The sequence below is a fragment of the Chlorocebus sabaeus genome, chromosome 26, assembly GCF_047675955.1.
Source record: "Chlorocebus sabaeus isolate Y175 chromosome 26, mChlSab1.0.hap1, whole genome shotgun sequence".
Taxonomy (NCBI): Eukaryota; Metazoa; Chordata; class Mammalia; order Primates; family Cercopithecidae; genus Chlorocebus; species Chlorocebus sabaeus.
Window position 1 is genome coordinate 26,082,769 of NC_132929.1, and position 18,041 is coordinate 26,100,809.

At 39.9% G+C, this 18,041-nt stretch overlaps 1 protein-coding gene across 3 annotated transcripts in view; it reads left to right on the forward strand.

Moving 5' to 3' along the window:
* USP8 (ubiquitin specific peptidase 8) overlaps positions 1-18,041 on the forward strand; it is a 76,848-nt gene that overhangs the window by 8,751 nt on the left and 50,056 nt on the right. For all 3 annotated transcript variants that reach the window (XM_008016625.3, XM_073012172.1, XM_008016626.3), the window contains exons 2-4: positions 5,413-5,581; positions 8,836-8,980; positions 16,634-16,719. In XM_008016625.3, the coding sequence (XP_008014816.1) occupies positions 5,478-5,581; positions 8,836-8,980; positions 16,634-16,719 (335 nt within the window). In that variant the 5' untranslated portion in view covers positions 5,413-5,477. The remainder of the gene's footprint in view (positions 1-5,412; positions 5,582-8,835; positions 8,981-16,633; positions 16,720-18,041) is intronic.

The window sequence follows — 18,041 nt, forward strand, 5'->3', positions numbered from 1 at the left end:
TGACATAGTCTGATGTTTACTATTTTTTTTAATGCTGATCATGACCTTCTAATGGATTTTAAAAACACTGCCCTCAAGCATTTAGCATAGTGCTAGAGACATAGTAGTTGCTCAGAAAATACCATACATTTTAGCAGTGATAAAATCTTGAGAGGGTTGAGCCTTCTTAATACTTGAGGATTACTTTAAAATGTTATTTCATCGGCCAGGCGCGATGGCTCACGCCTGTAATTCCAGCACTTTGGGAGGCCAGGGAGAGTGGATCACCTGAGGTCAGGAGTTCGAGACCAGCTCGGCCAACATGGAGAAACCCCGTCTCTACTAAAATACAAAAATCAGCCAGGCATGGTGGCAGGGTGCCTGTAATCCCAGTTACTCGGGAGGCTGAGGCAGGAGAATTGCTTGAATCTGGGAGGTGGAGGTTGCAGTGAGCCAAGTTCATGCCACTGCACTCCAGCTTGGGCGACAGAGTGAGACTCCGTCTCAAAAAAAAAAAAGTTATTTAATCAATACTTAGTTGTTTGTGGCACATTACATAGAATGAGTGTAGAGTGGATTATGAGATTTAAGACAGCAAGAGGATACTTGAGTATTGTTGCTGCCTAAGGGCAGAAATAGGGAGAGATGGTGGGTGGCCAACAAAGACAACTTTTGCTTTCCTTTCGATGTTGCCAGAGACCTTGGGAGTTGCTGGTGTGAAGCCCTGCTTAAAATCAGGACCAGTTTGAATGACTGCAAACCTCAATTTTCACTTTTTACCTTTTAGTCTTCACTTTGTGGTTCCAGTCATCTAATCCCTACTCTTTCTCTTAGAAAGGAGCAGAAGGATGTCAGAGAAAGAACATTTTCTCTTTATTAACTCATTTTCAGCACTTGGGTTTCACTTTTGGAACACTGCTGTTTGACTAAGGCTGAAGTTTTTTATCTTTGTCAGGTTTACATGTCTTAAGAATTTTTATTTTTTGTTTATTTTTTGCATGTTAATTTTTCTTACATATACTTATTTTTTTTTCACTTGCAATCCTTTTTGAAGCATTTTTTTTTTTTTTTTAAAGACAGAGTCTTGCTCTGTCGCCCATGTTGGAATGTAGTGGTGCGATCTTGGCTCACTGCAGCCTCCACCTCCCAGGTTCAAGCGATTCTCCTGCCTCAGCCTCCTGAATAGCTGGGATTACAGGTGTGCGCCACCACGCCTGGCTAATTTTTGTATTTTTAGTAGAGATGAGGTTTCACCATGTTGGCCAGGCTGGTCTTGAACTCCTGACCTCAAGCGATCCACCTGCCTCGGCCTCCCAAAGTGCTGGGATTACAGGCGTGAGCCACCGTACCCAGCTACGTAAGATAATTTTAATGCATTGTATGTTATGGTTTGTCCTAGATCTAAACAAATAAATTCTGCAAATTATTTGAGTTCTGTAGTTAATGAACATTTCTGTGTAAGTATCAATGGGTTTGCTGTTGCTGCTGCTCTTTTATTTTTTTTTAAACGATTGCAGCCAAAATAAGGAAATTGAGTTCATTCAGTCATTCTAGTCTAATATATTTTATGTCTGTCTATAGATTTCTTTAATGGCAAAATGCAGCAGAATGACTTACCAAAAATGTAACATGTTAAATTCACATAGATTTAGGTTGGATACACAGCCTTCTGTATCCGTGAATTCTAACAATGGCAGATTGGAAATATTTTTTAAAAATAATTGCATCTGTACTGAACCATGTACAGAGTTTTTTCTTGTCATTATTCCCTAACCAATACAATGTAACTGTTTATATAACATTTACATTGTATTAGGTATTATAAGTAATCTTGAGATGATTTAAAGTAAGGTTATATGCAAATCTTATACCATTTTATATCAGGGATTTGAGCATCTGCAGATTTTTGGTACTTGTGGGAAAAGTCCTGGAACCACTCTCCTACAGATACGGAGGAATTACTTACATGTTTTGCTTTCTCACTTGATTAGGGGAAAATACCCTTTACCTTCTGTTTGACTTCTGCAGAAATGTGTGTGACTGTAGAGGCTCAAATAGCATATTAAAACAATGCTGAAAATATTTTTAACACTAGGCATCATTAAGTGACTGTATAACTTACATGATTTTGTTAATAAAAATAGAAACAACTATGGGTTTTTAATGGACTTTAGACATTATCAGATAAGACTGTTACTTATTTGAACTCTTTCCAAAAATCAAATGGAAGATTTGGGACAGAAAAGGAAGCTTTTAAAAAGTACAGTCTTTCTCCTAGAAACCCTTGCTAAAATCTTTGGTGACATCGTAATCTTATCCCTGTACTTTCCCTCCTTGTGTCTAATCATTTGCCAAGTCCTGTCATTCTACCTTTGCAGTGTCTCTTGTATCTGCTTCCTCTATTCCATCTCTACTGCCCTAGTTCTAACCTTCATCATCTTTTCCTAGGATCATTATAATAGATAACTAGTCTTTTCCCTATCTAGTTTGTCACCGCCTAACTTTATACTCTTCTTAGTTTCAATCACTTACCTCCCTACCTCAGAGCCCTGCTATCTTTAGAAAACAAAGTAAATGCTTTAGTAACATTCAAGCCTTCCGTTACCTATTCCAAGTCTATTTTTTTTTCCCCACTGCCTTGTTGATCCTTGTTCATTCTGTGTAGTGGCTGATTCCTAAAGATGTTCTTTACTTTCTTTTCTTCATCCTGCTCTTCATCTCTTTGAAAAACCTTCCCCCACCAATTCTCACATCAAATATTGTCTCTTTGATGATGACTTCCAAGATCCTTCTAGTCATACTTAATCTTCTCTCTTGATTTTTCTTATACTGTAATATTTGTAACTCTATAGTTTGATATACTATGTTGTATTACTACTGCTTACAACTTTGTCTTCCACGTTAGTTTTTTAAACTTTGTTGGGTTTTTTGTTTTGTTTTTGAGACAGAGTCTCACTCTGTTGCTCAGGCTGGAGTGCAGTGGCGCAATCTTGGCTCACTGCAACGTCCACCTCCCAGGTTCAAGTTGAATCTTCTGCTTCAGCCTCTCAAATAGCTGGGATTATAGGTGCCTGACACCATGCCCGGCTAATTTTTTGTTGTTGTTGTATTTTGTTTTTTGAGAGAGTCTTGTTCTGTCACCCAGGCTGCAGTACAGGGGTATGATCTCAGCTCACTGCAACCTCCACCCACCAGGTTCAGGTGATTCTCCTGCCTTAGCCTCCTGAGTAGCTGGGATTACAGGCATGTACTACCATGCCTGGCTAATTTTTGTATTTTTAGTAGAGATAGGGTTTCACCATGTTGGCCAGGCTGGACTTGAGCTCCTGACCTCAAGTGATCTGTCTGCCTTGGCCCCCCAAAGTGCTGGGATTACAGGCGTGAGCCACCATGCCTGGCCCCAATGTTCTAAGTCTTTTTTTTTTAATCAATATGTTTTTTTAAGTGTATATTTTTTGTTAGTTGCTTGTTTAACCCATAACTTCCTAACTTTTACATCTCTCTGGGTACTCTCTTCATATTTATGTATGTTGCATTGCTTTACTCATGTTTACATTGTTATGCTTATTTTATTTCTTTCTTTAAAACTTTAAGTACATTACATATATTCTTTTATATGTTATAAAGCATTTTACTAAAATGATCACCTGTGCACATACTACCCAGTTTGAGAAATAGAACCTTGCTGTACCCCTGAAGCTCCTTATATGTGTCTCCCTGATTACAACTCTCCCTCTCCCAAGAAATATAACGTTGTGTTTATCATTTTCTGTCTGTCTTTATAGTTTTACCTCGTTTATATCATTAAGCAATATATTGTTCAATTCAGTTTGATTTTTAAACTTTATATAGAGTATCATATTACACATATTCTTGGTTTTTCATTCAACATTGTGGGGAATGGTCAGGAGATAATGAGGTGGTAAGGTGGGGAGGGTATGTTTTCTGGTTAAACTATTTTTTCTTGGAGAATCAGAGACCATACCTTATATACCCCTTTAATACCTCTCTTTAACACGAGGCCTGCTGTTGCAAGTTAAGTCTCCTGATGATTTACACTGACATTGAAACAATGCTGTTGTCTCTATAAGTATGAGGAAACCCAGGGGAACTCTGTCATACTCTTTCCTTAATGGGTGCTCTTTGCAGGTTTGATGAATTGTTGATGAATTAGATACCTCGCTAGAAGGATGTATTTGATATCAGTTGACCCATTTGGGTGTGATAGTGTGGTCAAGAGACCTTTTCTCCCCTATCACTACAGCTTTAGACACAGGACCCAGGGTGGATGGTAAAGTGTAGAAAATGTTTGTATATTAGATCATTGTTTCTAAATGCATAGATCTGAAAGTACAAATTAAAGTGTTTGGTTCAACATGTGTTTATAGATACCTGGAGCAAGTATAGATAGAAAAAAAGTGAAAATGATTAAAAATGCAATATTCAGAGAACAAATTGGTTTGGTGACTAAGACAGTGGATTCATGTACACAGAGTTAAAAGGGATGAGTACCAGTGAATCACAAAGTATTAATATTTAATATAAAATGTTACTAGAATTAAAGCAAATTGGGATGCTTTTGGAATTTCCATAAGTGAGCAGAGGCCTCCCCATCCCCTGCTCCAAGTTGTACCTTACTTAGCTTTTTACGATTAGATGTTCATTGATATCCATTTGTTTAATAATAGTGAACGGATAGAATGAAGATTATTAAGAGAGTGGAAAGAAGTAGCCAGACATGGTGGCTCACACCTGTAACCCCAGCACTTTGGGAGGCCAAGGCAGATCACTTAAGGCCAGGAGTTTGAGACTAGCCTGGCCAATATGATGAAACTGCACATCTACTGAAAACACAAAAACCAGCTTGGGCATGGTGGTGAACACCTGGAATTCCAGCTACTCAGGAGGCTTAGGTAGGAGGATTGCTTTAACTCGGGAGGTGGATGTTACAGTAAGCCGAGATCGTGCCATTGCACTCCAGCCAGGGTGACAGAGTGAGACCCTATCTCAAAAAAAAAAGAGGAAGAAATCACTTAAAAAAATAAATAAACAGGTATCGTCAATGAGAAAAGAGAAATGTTTCTAGATAAAAATTCCATCTACTTATAATCTATACATTAATGCTATTTTAACAGAAGAAACATGTAAAAACTTTTATTATTCTTACCGCTAGTTCCTTTGACAGGTAAGATTCCCAACTCTTAAAGCAAAATGATACAAAAAGTAATTCATTTGGTTAATTAAAATTTGAAAAAAATTATTAAATTGTTCACTCATGTTCTACGTATCTTAAACTCCTGAAATAGATATTGTAAATAATTTAAAATTAACCTGTTAGCAAAGGATACAGTTTAGGAGTTTTATTTTTTAAAACTGCTCACTTGTTTTATTGTTAATGAGGAAAATTAGTATAATTATTTGTATTTCTTTCAGAAAAGAACTACTTTTAAGGAAATATAGCATCCATTGTGAAAGGGGAAAAGTAAAGATAATTCATCATGCCTGCTGTGGCTTCAGTTCCTAAAGAACTCTACCTCAGTTCTTCACTAAAAGACCTCAATAAGAAGACGGAAGTTAAACCAGAGAAAATAAGCACTAAGAGGTATGATGTATCCTTGGCTAGTTTGATTGAATCAAATATTATTAATTTTTAGTTCATTTCCATATTAAAGTTAGGTGAATGTTAATTTAAAGTTTATTTGAAAATAACACCATCACACGAATAAAATAAGACCTCCTTAGAGAAGGTCTTAATGTAATTGTAGCACAATACATATATATTCTGCTCATATGCATATTATCTACTCTCCAGACAGATCATACAGATATGACCTCTAGGTCATAAAGTTTAAGAGGCTAAGATTATGAAGCTTCTAAAAAAAAATATTCAGCCACAAGTCATTGTCTTTTCATAACACGATATAAAAATAATTCCTTTTTGGCCGGGTATGGTGGCTCAGGCCTGTAATCCCAGCACTTTGGGAGGCCAAGGTAGGCAGATCACCTGAGGTCAGGAGTTCCAGACCAGCCTGGCTAACATGGTGAAACCCCATTTCTACTAAAAATACAAAAAATTAGCCAGGCATGGTGGCGCACACCTGTAATCCCAGCAACTCGGGAGACTGAGGCAAGAGAATCGCTTGAACCCGGGAGGCAGAGGTTGCAGTGAGCTGAGATTGTGCCATCGCATTCCAGCTTGGGCAGTAAGAGCGAAACTCTGTCTCAAAAATAATCCTAAGTAATAATTTCTTTCTTTCTTTCTTTTTTTTTTTTTGAGACATGATCTGCTGTCTTGTGCAGGCAGAGGAGTGCAGTGGCATGCTCATTGCTCATTGCAGCCTCGACTTCCTGGGCTTGAGTGATCCTCCTGGCTCAGCCTCCCAAGTAGCTAGGACCACATGCTTGTGCCCCAATGCCCAGATAATTTTTAAATTTCTTACAGAGATGGGGTCTCACCGTGTTGCCCTGGCTGGTCTTGAATTCATGGCCTCAAGTGATCCTCCATGCCTTGGCCTCCCAAAGTGCTGGGATTGTAGGCGTGAGTCTCTGCACCTGGCCAGAGAATTAGAGAAACTTTAAAGAAAGTCAGAACGGAAAATGTCAGAATGAACTGAATTTTGAAACATTACTAAAGACAAAATGGGCTTTTAAAAAAAGAGCTTTTGCCTGTAATCCCAGCACTTTGGGAGGCTGAGGCGGGCAGATCACAAGGTCAGGAGATCGAGACCATCCTGGCTAACACAGTGAAACCTCGTCTCTACTAAAAATAAAATTTTAAAAAATTAGCCGGGCGTGGTGGCGGGTACCTGTAGTCCCAGCTACTCGGGAGGCTGAGGCAGGAGAATGGTATGAACCCAGGAGGCGGAGCTTGCAGTGAGCTGAGATCGTGCCACTGCACTCCAGCCTGGGTGACACAGTGAGACTCTATCTCAAAGAATAATAACAATAAAAAAAATAACTGTTGGCTGGGAACCATGGCTTACACCTCTAATCCCAGCACTTTGGGAGACCAGGCAGGTGAATCACCTGAGGTCAGGAGTTTGAGACCAGTCTGGCCAACATGGTGAAACCACATCTTTACTAAAAATATAAAATTAGCCAGGCATATTAGTCTATGCCTGTAATCACAGCTACTTGGAAGGCTGAGGCAAGAGAATCACTTGAACCTGGGAGGTAGAGGTTGCAGTGAGCTGAAGTTGCACCATTGCACTCCAGCCTGGGCAGCAGGGTAAGATTCTATTTTTAAAAAAAAAAAAAAAAAAAGATCTTTTGAGGCCGGGCATGGTGGTTCACGCCTGTAATCCTAGCACTTTGGGAGTCCAAGGTGGGCGGATCACCTGAGGTCAGGAGTTCAATACCAGCCTGGGCAACATGTGAAACCACATCTCTACTAAAAATACAAAAATTAACTTGGCATGGTGGCATGGGCCTGTAATCCCAGCTAGTGGGAGGCTGAGGGATCCCTGAGCCCTGGAAGCGGAGGTTGCAGTGAGTTGAGATTGCACCATTGTACTCCAGCCTGGGCGACAGAGTGAGACTCTGCCTCAAAATAAAATTAAATTAAATTAAAATAAAAAGATATTTTGAAGGGCAGAAAGAGTAAGAGAGGGATTGGGCTATTTATCTTGCTAAGTTGGTAATGTTGATGGAGTAACAGAAAACAACTCTATTTAACTCCTGTTGAGTGATTTTCAAATGGGAAACAATGGGAAAGGTAAAGCCACCTTTAGATAGGACAATCCTTAAGGTCAGGCCTAAGACAGATTATTCCTTTCTAGCAATGTCTGGTTTACCTCTAGCACTACCCTTATCCCAGAGGAAGTGGTATATATAAGTTGGTTGTATCCAAACTTGCATCTAACTTTAATCAATTCTGAAGTAGTGGAACCTAATCATGAAATCTGCTTTATCAAGATCAGCGGTCCCCAACCTTTTTAGCACCAGAGACTGGTTTTGTGGAAGACAATTTTTCAATGTACCAGGGTTAGGGAGGATGGTTTTGGAATGAGTCAGGTGCACTAGATTTATTGTGCACTTTATGTCTATTATTATTACACTGTAATGTATAATGAAATAATTATACAACTCACTATAATGTTGAATCACTGATATCCCTGAGCTTGTTTTCTTGCAACTGGACCATCACATCTGGGGTGATGGGAGACAGTGACAGATCATCAGGCCTTAGATTCTCATAAAGAATGCACAACCTTGGCCGGGCATGGTGGCTCACGCCTGTAATCCCAGTACTTTGGGAGGCCGAGATGGGAGGATCACTTGAGGTCAGGAGTTTGAGACCAGCCTCACGAGCATGGTGAAACCTTTGTCTCTACTGAAACTACAAAAATTAGCCGGGCATGGTGGTACATGCCTGTAATCCCAGCTACTTGGGAGGCTGAGGCAGGAGAATCACTTGAATCTGGGAGGCAGAGGTTGCAGTGAGCAGAGATCACACCATTGTACTTCAGCCTGGGCAACAAGAGCTAGTCCCCGTCTCAAAAAAAAAAAAAAAGAAAGGAAAAAGAGTGCACAACCTAGATCCCTCACATGTGCAGTTTACAACAGGGTTTGTGTTCCTATGAGAATCTAATGCCGCCACTGATCTGACAGGAGGCGGAGCTCAGGTGGCAATGCGAGCAATGGGGAGTGGCTGTAAATACAGATGACACTTTGCTGGCTAGCCCACCACTCATCTTCTGCTGTGTGTCCTGGTTCCTAACAGGCTATGAACCAGTACCAACCTGTGGCCCTGAGGTTGGGGACCCCTGATAAAGATTATCTGTGGACTTTGTATATGACTTGTATTTTTTTCCCAGATGTCAAGTACTTTAATTATTTTTTTTCTCTAATTTCAAGTTATGTGCACAGTGCCCTGAAGATCTTTAAGACAGCAGAAGAATGCAGATTAGATCGTGATGAGGAAAGGGCCTATGTGCTATATATGAAATACGTGACTGTTTATAATCTTATCAAAAAAAGACCTGATTTCAAGCAACAGCAGGTACCTTTTATTTTTGCATTGTTATTTCCTAAGTTATTTTGCATAATGGAGCTATTGATTTTTTTCTAAAAATTTTAAGTAATAATGAAATTTAGCTCAAATTATATGCAGCATCATCTCTCTCATGTAGATAGAAAAAGGAAACTAAAGATACAGTGTTATTATTTACAAATGTGTGTAATGTGTGAACTCATGCATATTCTTGGATTTGCCATGGATTAGTACAAGTTTATAGCAACATACAGATTCATAATTTTTTTCTGAGGTAATTAATCATTGCTAGGTCAAGTAGAAGAATTGAGTTTGCTCATTAAGTAAGAAAACATGGCTGTTTTTAAAATAGTAGTTTTATTGTACTTAAGATTCAAGGTTTAGTCTCTTGTTTTTATGTGACAGCTTTTTATATATGACTGACATTGTAGCCATATTAAAAATCTTAGTTTGCAAAATTGATACTGATCACTCCCTAAATCTTTTCTTCTTCTTCTTTTGAGATGGAGTTTCACTCTTGTTGTCCAGGCTGGAATGCAATAGTGTGATCTCGGCTCACTACAAACTCTGCCTCCTGGGTTCAAGTGATTCTCCTGCCTCAGCCTCCCGAGTAACCAGGATTACAGGCATGTGCCACCATGCCTGGGTAATTTTGTATTTTTGGTAGAGATGGGGTTTCTCCATGTTGGCCAGGCTGGTCTCGAACTCCCGACCTCAGGTGATCTGCCTGCCTCAGCCTCCCAAAGTGCTGGGGTTAGAGGCATGAGCCACTGCGTCCAGCCCACTCCCCAAATCTTTAAACTTCTTTTTGCTTTTAATCCTATGAACAGGTGCTTGTCTTCCATTTGGCTGAAACCAGGGATAGGGAGGGCAGGGGCAATATAAATGAAGAGAAAAAACTGATGACTAGGATAAGTGTAGATAGAGAAAATAGATGTATTTCATTTGTATTAGAAACTAGCAAAAGAATACTGGGCGTGGTGGTTCACACCTGTAATCCCAGTACTTGGGAGGCCAAGGTAGGTGGATCACCTGAGATCAGGAGTTCGAGACCAGCCTGGCCAACATGGTGAAACTCTATCTCTACTATAAATAAAAAAACTAGCTGGGTGTAGTGGTGGGCGCCTGTAATCCAAGCTATTTGGGAGGATGAGACAGGAAAACCACTTGAACCTGGCAGGCAGAGGTTGCAGTGAGCCAAGATCGTACCACTGCACTCCAGCCTTGGGATAGAGAGAGACTCCATCTCAAAAAACAAACAAACAAACAAAAAACAAACTAGCAAAAGAAGAATGTGAAGAATGTAGAGGCTCATTAAACAAATGTGAAGGATGTTGTGTTGCTGGGTTTACCTTTACTTAGAAACAATCTTACTGCCTGTCAGTAGTAACAAAATACTGCCTGTAGATTTTTTACTTGGTAGAGAAGCCACTCTCAATTAATAAGATTTTATTTTGTTCTTTTGTTGTAGAAATTGGCTTTTATTATTTAAATTGACTTATTGAAATAACAAAATTTCTTTTTTTCTTTGATCTTTTTTTTTTTTTTTTAAATTTACTTTGAGATGGAGTCTCGCCCTGTCACCCAGGCTGAAGTGCAGTGGCATGATCTTGGCTCACTGCAACCTCCGCATCTCGGGTTCAAGCGATTCTCCTGCCTCAGGCTCCCGAGTAGCTGGATTACAGGCTCTCGCTACCACGCCCAGCTAATTTTTTTGTATCTTTAGTGGAGACAGAGTTTCACCATGTTGGCCAGGCTGGTCTCGAACTCCTGACCTTGTGATCCGCCCCCGCCCCCCCATCCTCCCAAAGTGCTGGGATTACAGGCATATCCTGTGAGCCACTGTGCCTGTCCACTTATTTTTATTTTTACAGGAGTGTGACTTTTGGTTGTTAAGGAATGACTTTAATATTTTATTTAATGGTGATAAATCATTGCTGGTGTTTCTTCTCATTAGCAAAGTTATTCTAATAATAGTTACTAGGTTTTTTTTGTTTTTGTTTTTTTTCAAGACGGAGTCTCACTCTGTCGCCCAGACTGGAGTGCAGTGGCACAATCTCGGCTCACTGCAACCTTTGCCTCCCAGGTTCAAGTGGTTCTCCTGCCTCAGCCTCCTGAGTAGCTGGGACTACAGGTGTGCGCCACCATGCCCAGCTAATTTTTGTATTTTTAGTGGGGGTGGGATTCCACAATATTGACCAGGCTGGTCTCAAACTCCTGACCTCGTGATCCGCCTGCCTTTGCCTTCCAAAGTGCTGGGATTACAGGCTTGAGCCATCATGCCTGGCCAATTACTAGGTTTTTAGCTCTATCTTTGAAGAAGGGACCCCTTGCATTTGGAGGTTCGTTCATCTGTCCACAATGGTTGAATTAGTCCTGCTCTGGGAGAAATATTGTTTAATATTTTTGGACATACTTATCTGCAGATAAGAGACAGAGGCCTTCCTAAATTCAAACAAGTTTTTGCACAGTCTATGAAATATGTTAAAGTAGAATTGCTTAAAACACAGTGTAAATGGTGCTCACTAAAGTAAATATTTTTGAAAGTCTTGAAATTTAGATAACTTTGGCAGTTTTGTTGTTTGCTGTTTTGTCTGTGTGGTAGGGTTTTTTTTCTTTTTCTTTTTTTTTTTTGTTTGGTGACAATCTCACTCTGTCGCCCAGGCTGGAATGCGATGGCACGATCTTGGCTCACTGCAACCTCCACCTCCCGAGTTCAAGCGATTCTCCTGCCTCAGCCTCCCGAGTAGCTGGGATTACAGGCACCCGTCACCAAGCCCGGCCTAATTTTTGTATTTTTAGTAGAGACGGGGTTTCACCATGTTGGTCAGGCTGGTCTCAAACTCCTGACCCTGGGTGATCCACCCGCCTTGGCCTCCCAAAGTGCTGGGATTACAGGCATGAGCCACCATGCCCAACCAGGTTTTTTTGTTTTTGTTTTTGTTTTTATTTTTATGTTCTTGTTTACTTTTTGCTTTATTCTTGGAAGTTAATAGTTATGTTTTTTCTATGACAAGGTTGGGAATATTTTTGTAGCTACCTCTTTTTTTTTTCCTCTTCTTGAGAAGGTAGTGAGTACATTTAAATAGATGAGATGTTTCCATTTCCATAGAGTCTCTATTGCATTTCCAAAGGGAGTATCGAGGCAGAGAAGTTCAGGTTGAGAAGCTCTCTGCAAAGGCTCAGGTAACTTAGGCCATTATTTCATATGATTCAGTAGTTCAGTTCCTGTTTTTCAGAAAAATGATTATTTTCATTTGCTGTGTCCAGGGCGCTTCATCTACTTCTGTCTTAGAACTGTTTTTTGTTTGTTCTGAGACAGAATCTCACTTCCGTCACCCAGGTTGAAGTGCAGTGGGCACAATCATGGCTCACTGCAGCCTCGACTTCTGCGCTTAGCTTATTCTCCCACCCCAGCCTCTAGAGTAGCTGGGAGTACAGACACACAACACCACACCTGACTAATTTTTAAATGTTTAGTAGAAACAAGGTCTTACCCTGTTGCCCAGGTTGGTCTCGAACCCCTGGGCTCAATTGATCTGCCTGCCTCGGCCTCCCAAAGTGCTGGGATTACAGGTGTGAGCCACCTTGCCCAGTTGCAGAACTGTTTTTTGTTGTATTTTCTGTAGCCCAGCCTCTCTAGTGTTCTTCAAGTATGTGAGGTGCTAAATTTACTAACAAGGTATTTTCTGTTTTTTACCCTTTAAATCAGGTAGGGACTGAATATATGTCATTGAACTTCCTTAGAAACTTGTATTTTCACTCTTATACTAGAAAATGTTTGAGATTTAGGCTAGGCACAGTGGCTCACCCCTGTAATCCCAGCACTTTGGGAGGCTGAGGCAGGCGGATCACTTGCGGTCAGGAGTTTGAGACCATCTTGGCCAACATGGTGAAACCCCATCTCTACTAAAAATACAAAAATTGGCAGGGTGTGGTGGTGTACATCTATAGTTCCAGCTACTCAGGATGCTGAGGCAAGGGAATCACTTGAACCTGGGAGGCGGATGTTGCAGTGAGTCAAGATAGCACCACTGCACTCCAGCCCAGGCGACAGAGTGAGAGTCTGTCTCAAAGAAAAAAAAAAGGGCACAGTGGCTCACGCCTGTAATCCTAGCACTTTGTGAGGCCGAGGCAGGTGGATTACAAGGTCAGGAGTTCACGACCAGCCTGGCCCACATGGTGAAACCCTGTCTCTACTAGAAATACATAAAAAATGAGCCAGGTGTGGTGGCGGGCGCCTGTAATCCCAACTGCTTGGAAGGCCGAGGCAGAAGAATTGCTTGAACCTGGGAGGCAGAGGTTGCAGTGAGCCAAGATCACGCCACTGCACTCCAGCCTGGGCAACAGAGCAAGGCTCCATCTCAAAAATAAAAAGAAAATTGAGATTTAGATAAAACATTAATTTAGCAAGCTCTCTCACTAGTAGAGAAGGACACTACATTTTATTACTTATCAAAAAGTCAGCTTGTGAATAATTTTTTCAGGGTTATCCGAAAAAGCAGGGAAAGAAAATGTATTGAAAATATTAGTGTAGCAAATTCTAGATAAAATTAGAATTGTATTTTAACATTTTTATGACATTCTTGAAAATTCTTAATATTCATTGGTAAACCTATTTTTGTTTAGGATATCATGAAAGTTGTTTGAATTCATATGTTCAGGAGTCAGGAAAGTTCTGGTAAACCTGAGGAGCAAACATTTTTAGTTATGTAATAATTGGATGTTATCTTTTTCTTCTATTAAAATTTTGAAAGTATTTATACTTACTTTAACTGTGTTCCTTTAAGAGCACAGAGATACATAATTGACAGGAAACCTCACTAGTATTAGGGGAATATCTGGTAGTGTGTAACAGACATGCCCAAATATAAACAATGTTTTGTGTTTAAATAGGTTTAAGCTGGGCTTACAGGCTGGCTTTTTAGTGAGTTCATCTGTAAAAATGAATAAAACAAGTCATAGCATTTTTAGTTTTACTTTGCATTTTGTGTTTATTCAGAATGATTACATTATGATTTCTGTTAAATGGTTCTGTTAATGTAATGATTACATTCTACTTTCTGTTAAGAGATTGCATTAGTAGTCAGGACATGGTGTGCTAACTGAAATTATTGTAATGTTCAATTGATATGATATTGAACAAACTGCACACTTTTATTGGAATTACATAGTGAAGGGTCCTTCTAATATATTTGGGCTTTAGAAGAATCAACCAAAGAAAGCATGATCTACTTTTAGGCTAGATAGACATATGATAACTGTTATCAACAGACTTTTTTTGAGACAGGGTCTCACTCTGCTGCTCAGGCTGAAGTACAGTGGCACGATAATGGCTCACTAAAGCTTTGACCAAGCTGTCCACCTGCTTTGGCCTCCCAAGGTGCTGGGATTACAAGTGTGAGCCTCCCGGCCTGGCCATCAACAGATTTTTCTTCTTAAAAATAAGTCTTATGTTAACTGGGACACAAAAATTAAAACTTTTGCTATGTCATTCATATTCTGTTCTTGTGTTACCACATACTCTTTTGAAATTTAAAAAGTGTTTAGAATGATAGATTGTTGAGCACTGGTATATTGGATTAGAGCTCAGATCCAGTTTTTCTAAGTTATAATATTTGTAAATGTCTGGCAGTTTTCTTTAGAAAAATTTAATTCTTCATATGCTCCAGGTTGTATTGTGCTACTGGACACTGGTCTTATGGGAATGAATTATTTACTGTTAGTTTTTGTTGTTGTTTTGAAATGGAGTCTTGCTCTGTTGCCCAGACTGGAGTGCAGTGGCACGGTCTCTGCTCACTGCAACCTCCACTTCTCGTGTTCAAGCAATTCTCCTGTCTCAGCCTTCCAAGTTGCTGGGACTACAGGCACGTGCCACCACACCTGGCTAATTTTCGTATTTTTAGTAGAAACGGGGGTTTGCCATGTTGGCCAGGCTAGTCTTGAACTCTTGTCCTCAGGTGATCCACCCACCTCAGCCTCCCAATGTGCTAGGATTACATGTGTGAGCCACTGCACCCAGCCTACTGGTAGTTTTTTTGTTTTGTTTTGTTTTCCTTTTTTCCCCCGCCCTGAGACGGAGTTTCACTCTTGTTGCCCAGGCTGGAGTACCATGGCACGATCTCAGCTCACTGCAACCTCCACCTCCTGGGTTCAGGCGATTCTCCTGCCTCAGCCTCCCGAGTAGCTGGGATTACAGGCGCGTGCCAGCACGCCTGGCTAATTTTTGCGTTTTTAGTAGAGACAGGGTTTCCCCGTGTTGGTCAAGCTGGTCTCAAACTCCTGACCTCAGGTGATTCACCCGCCCCGGCCTCCCAAAGTGCTGGGATTACAGACGTGAGCCACCACACACGGCCTACTGTTAGTTTTGATTTGCCTAGTTACAGAAGTTATGTTATGTTTGTTTATTTGTATCATAAGTAATCTGTAAGTTATATCTATTTATATGGGCTGTTATATATGTTTATGTGGCTCCACCGTTACAGCTCTTCATGACTGAGAGCCAAAGATGGGTACTTCTGAGCTACAACCCTTCTTTTTACAAATTATGATTATTATAATTTGTAATAAACTGTGCTAGTAGGCTCTATTTGCAAAGTCATATTGACATGTTGTGGCAAATCCTTGATCCAGGAGTCATTCAACTGACTTAACTAGCTACTGTCATGTCATACCAACCTTGATTTGAAAATATCTGATTGTAGTATCTAATGAGTGACCTCTTGGAGTAGTGATGTAAAAAAAAAGCAACAACAACTTCATTGTACTTGTTAGTAAATTATATGCCAAACCTTTTACCGTTTGCATTTTTTAAAGGTAGATTATAATTTTTTTTTTTCTTTTTCCGAGACAGAGTCTCGTTCTATCACCCAGGCTGGAGTGCAGTGGTGCAATCTTGGCTCACTGCAACCTCCGCCTCCTGGGTTCAAGTGATTCTTCTGCCTCAGCTTCCTGAGTAGCTGGGATTACAGGCACGTACCACCATATCCAGCTGGTTTTTGTATTTTTAGTAGACATGGGATTTCACCATGTTGGCCAGGCTGGTCTTGAACTCCTGTCCTCGAGTGATATGCCCGCCTTGGCCTCCCAAAGTTCTGGGATTATAGGTGTGAGCCACCGTGCCTGGCCTAGATTATACTATTAATTGTTTATTTTCTATCATTTGATTTTTTGGTTGCTCAGAGTTTCCTAATGTGTAAATGTACAGGTAAAGTACAGGTGGAAGCAAAAATATCTGTTTAGAACAAGTAAACAAAACAAATTTCATGTTGTATCTGTACACAGTTTGCTTCATTGTGAGACCAGAGAAAAAAACTAGGTACATATTTTTAATAAGAAAAGATACTTTATTCTTGAAAGGTTTTTTTCTTTGGCACTTATAAATAACAAGAATGTTATTTATACTTTTTAATGGTGACTTACAAATAAGTCAAATTTATGAACTAGTGAATCTTTTTAACTTACTAATGGTATGAAGACATACTTTTGAGACATTTGGAGAATAAATTATACATGTGTATAGGTTAAAAGTTTTTAAAAATCTTCCATCGTAATAAAACAAACTTCCGTTTATATAAGCACCATGAGTTTAATGATCTTAGCACTAGTGTTACATGCAATGCCCAGTACTAACAATATGGGATGATTTTCCTATAATTTTAGGATTATTTCCATTCAGTTCTTGGACCTGCAAACATCAAAAAAGCCGTTGAAGAAGCTGAAAGACTCTCTGAAAGCCTTAAACTAAGGTACAGATATTATGAAATACTTAAAATAATGTAAATTTAGAAGATAATATTTAAGATTTACTGATTTATATCTGACGATTCGTATAATATTCCAATTTTTTTTTTTTTAGACAGAGCCTTGCTCTGTCGCCCAGACTGAGGTGCAGTGGTGCGATCTCGGCTTGCTGCAAGCTCCCCTCCTGGGTTCACGCCATTCTCCTGCCTCAGGACTGCAGGTAGCTAGGACTGCAGGTGCCCACCACCACGCCTGGCTAATTTTTTGTATTTTTAGTAGAGACGGGATTTCACCATGTTAGCCAGGATGGCCTTGATCTCCTGACCTTATGATCCACCTGCCTTGGCCTCCCAAAGTGCTGGGATTATAGGTGTGGGCCACCGCTCCTGGCCCCAGTATTTCTGAGTTATAATATTTGTAAGTTTCTGGCAGTATTCTTTAGAAAAATTTAATTCTTCATATGTTCTTTGGTGGATTCTGCTCCTGGACACTATGCTTATGGGAATGAAGTATTTACTGTTAGTTTTGATCTGCTTAGTTACAGAAATTATTTAAATTTAGAAAAAAAAAACTGATTCTGGTATTTGCCATGACTTAAATAATTACAAAACAAAAACAGTATGTTTCAGTTTTTAGTCGTTAGTCTTTTTTTTTTTTTTTTTTGAGACAGTTTCACTCTTGTTTCCCAGGCTGGAGTGCAGTGGTGTGATCTCAGCTCACCGCAACATTTACCTCTCGGGTTCAAGTGATTCTGCTGTCTCAGCCTCCCGAGTAGGTGGGATTACAGGCATGTGCCACCATGCCCGGCTAATTTTGTATTTTTAGTAGAGACAAGGTTTCTCCATGTTGGTGAGGATGGTCTGGAACTCCCGACCTCCAGTAATCCGCCTGCCTCGGCCTCCCAAAGTGCTGGGATTACAGGCATGAGCCACTGCACCCGGCCATTAGTCATTCTTTAAAATTTAAATTGTTTCCCTTATCAACAACATAATGTTGTCATGTAGCTCCTAGTAGATAAATTTCTGCCTGTATCTGTAGCATAAAAAAATGTTAATTAATAAAACCAAAAGCATTCTCAGCAATATGATACAGGAGAGAACAATGGAACTGGTTTTAAGTGATACAAGCTGCCAAAGCCTGGCTAGTGAAAAACGGCAAACTGAGAGATGTTTGATGCAAATAATAAATAGAAGGAGGAAACTGAAAGATTTAACCAGGGTGACATATTTCTTTCCTGGCTTGAATTTTTTTTTCACTAACAGTGTATCATATGTTACTTGTATTTAAAAATATTCTGACCAGGAGCAGTGGCTCTTTCCTGGCTTGA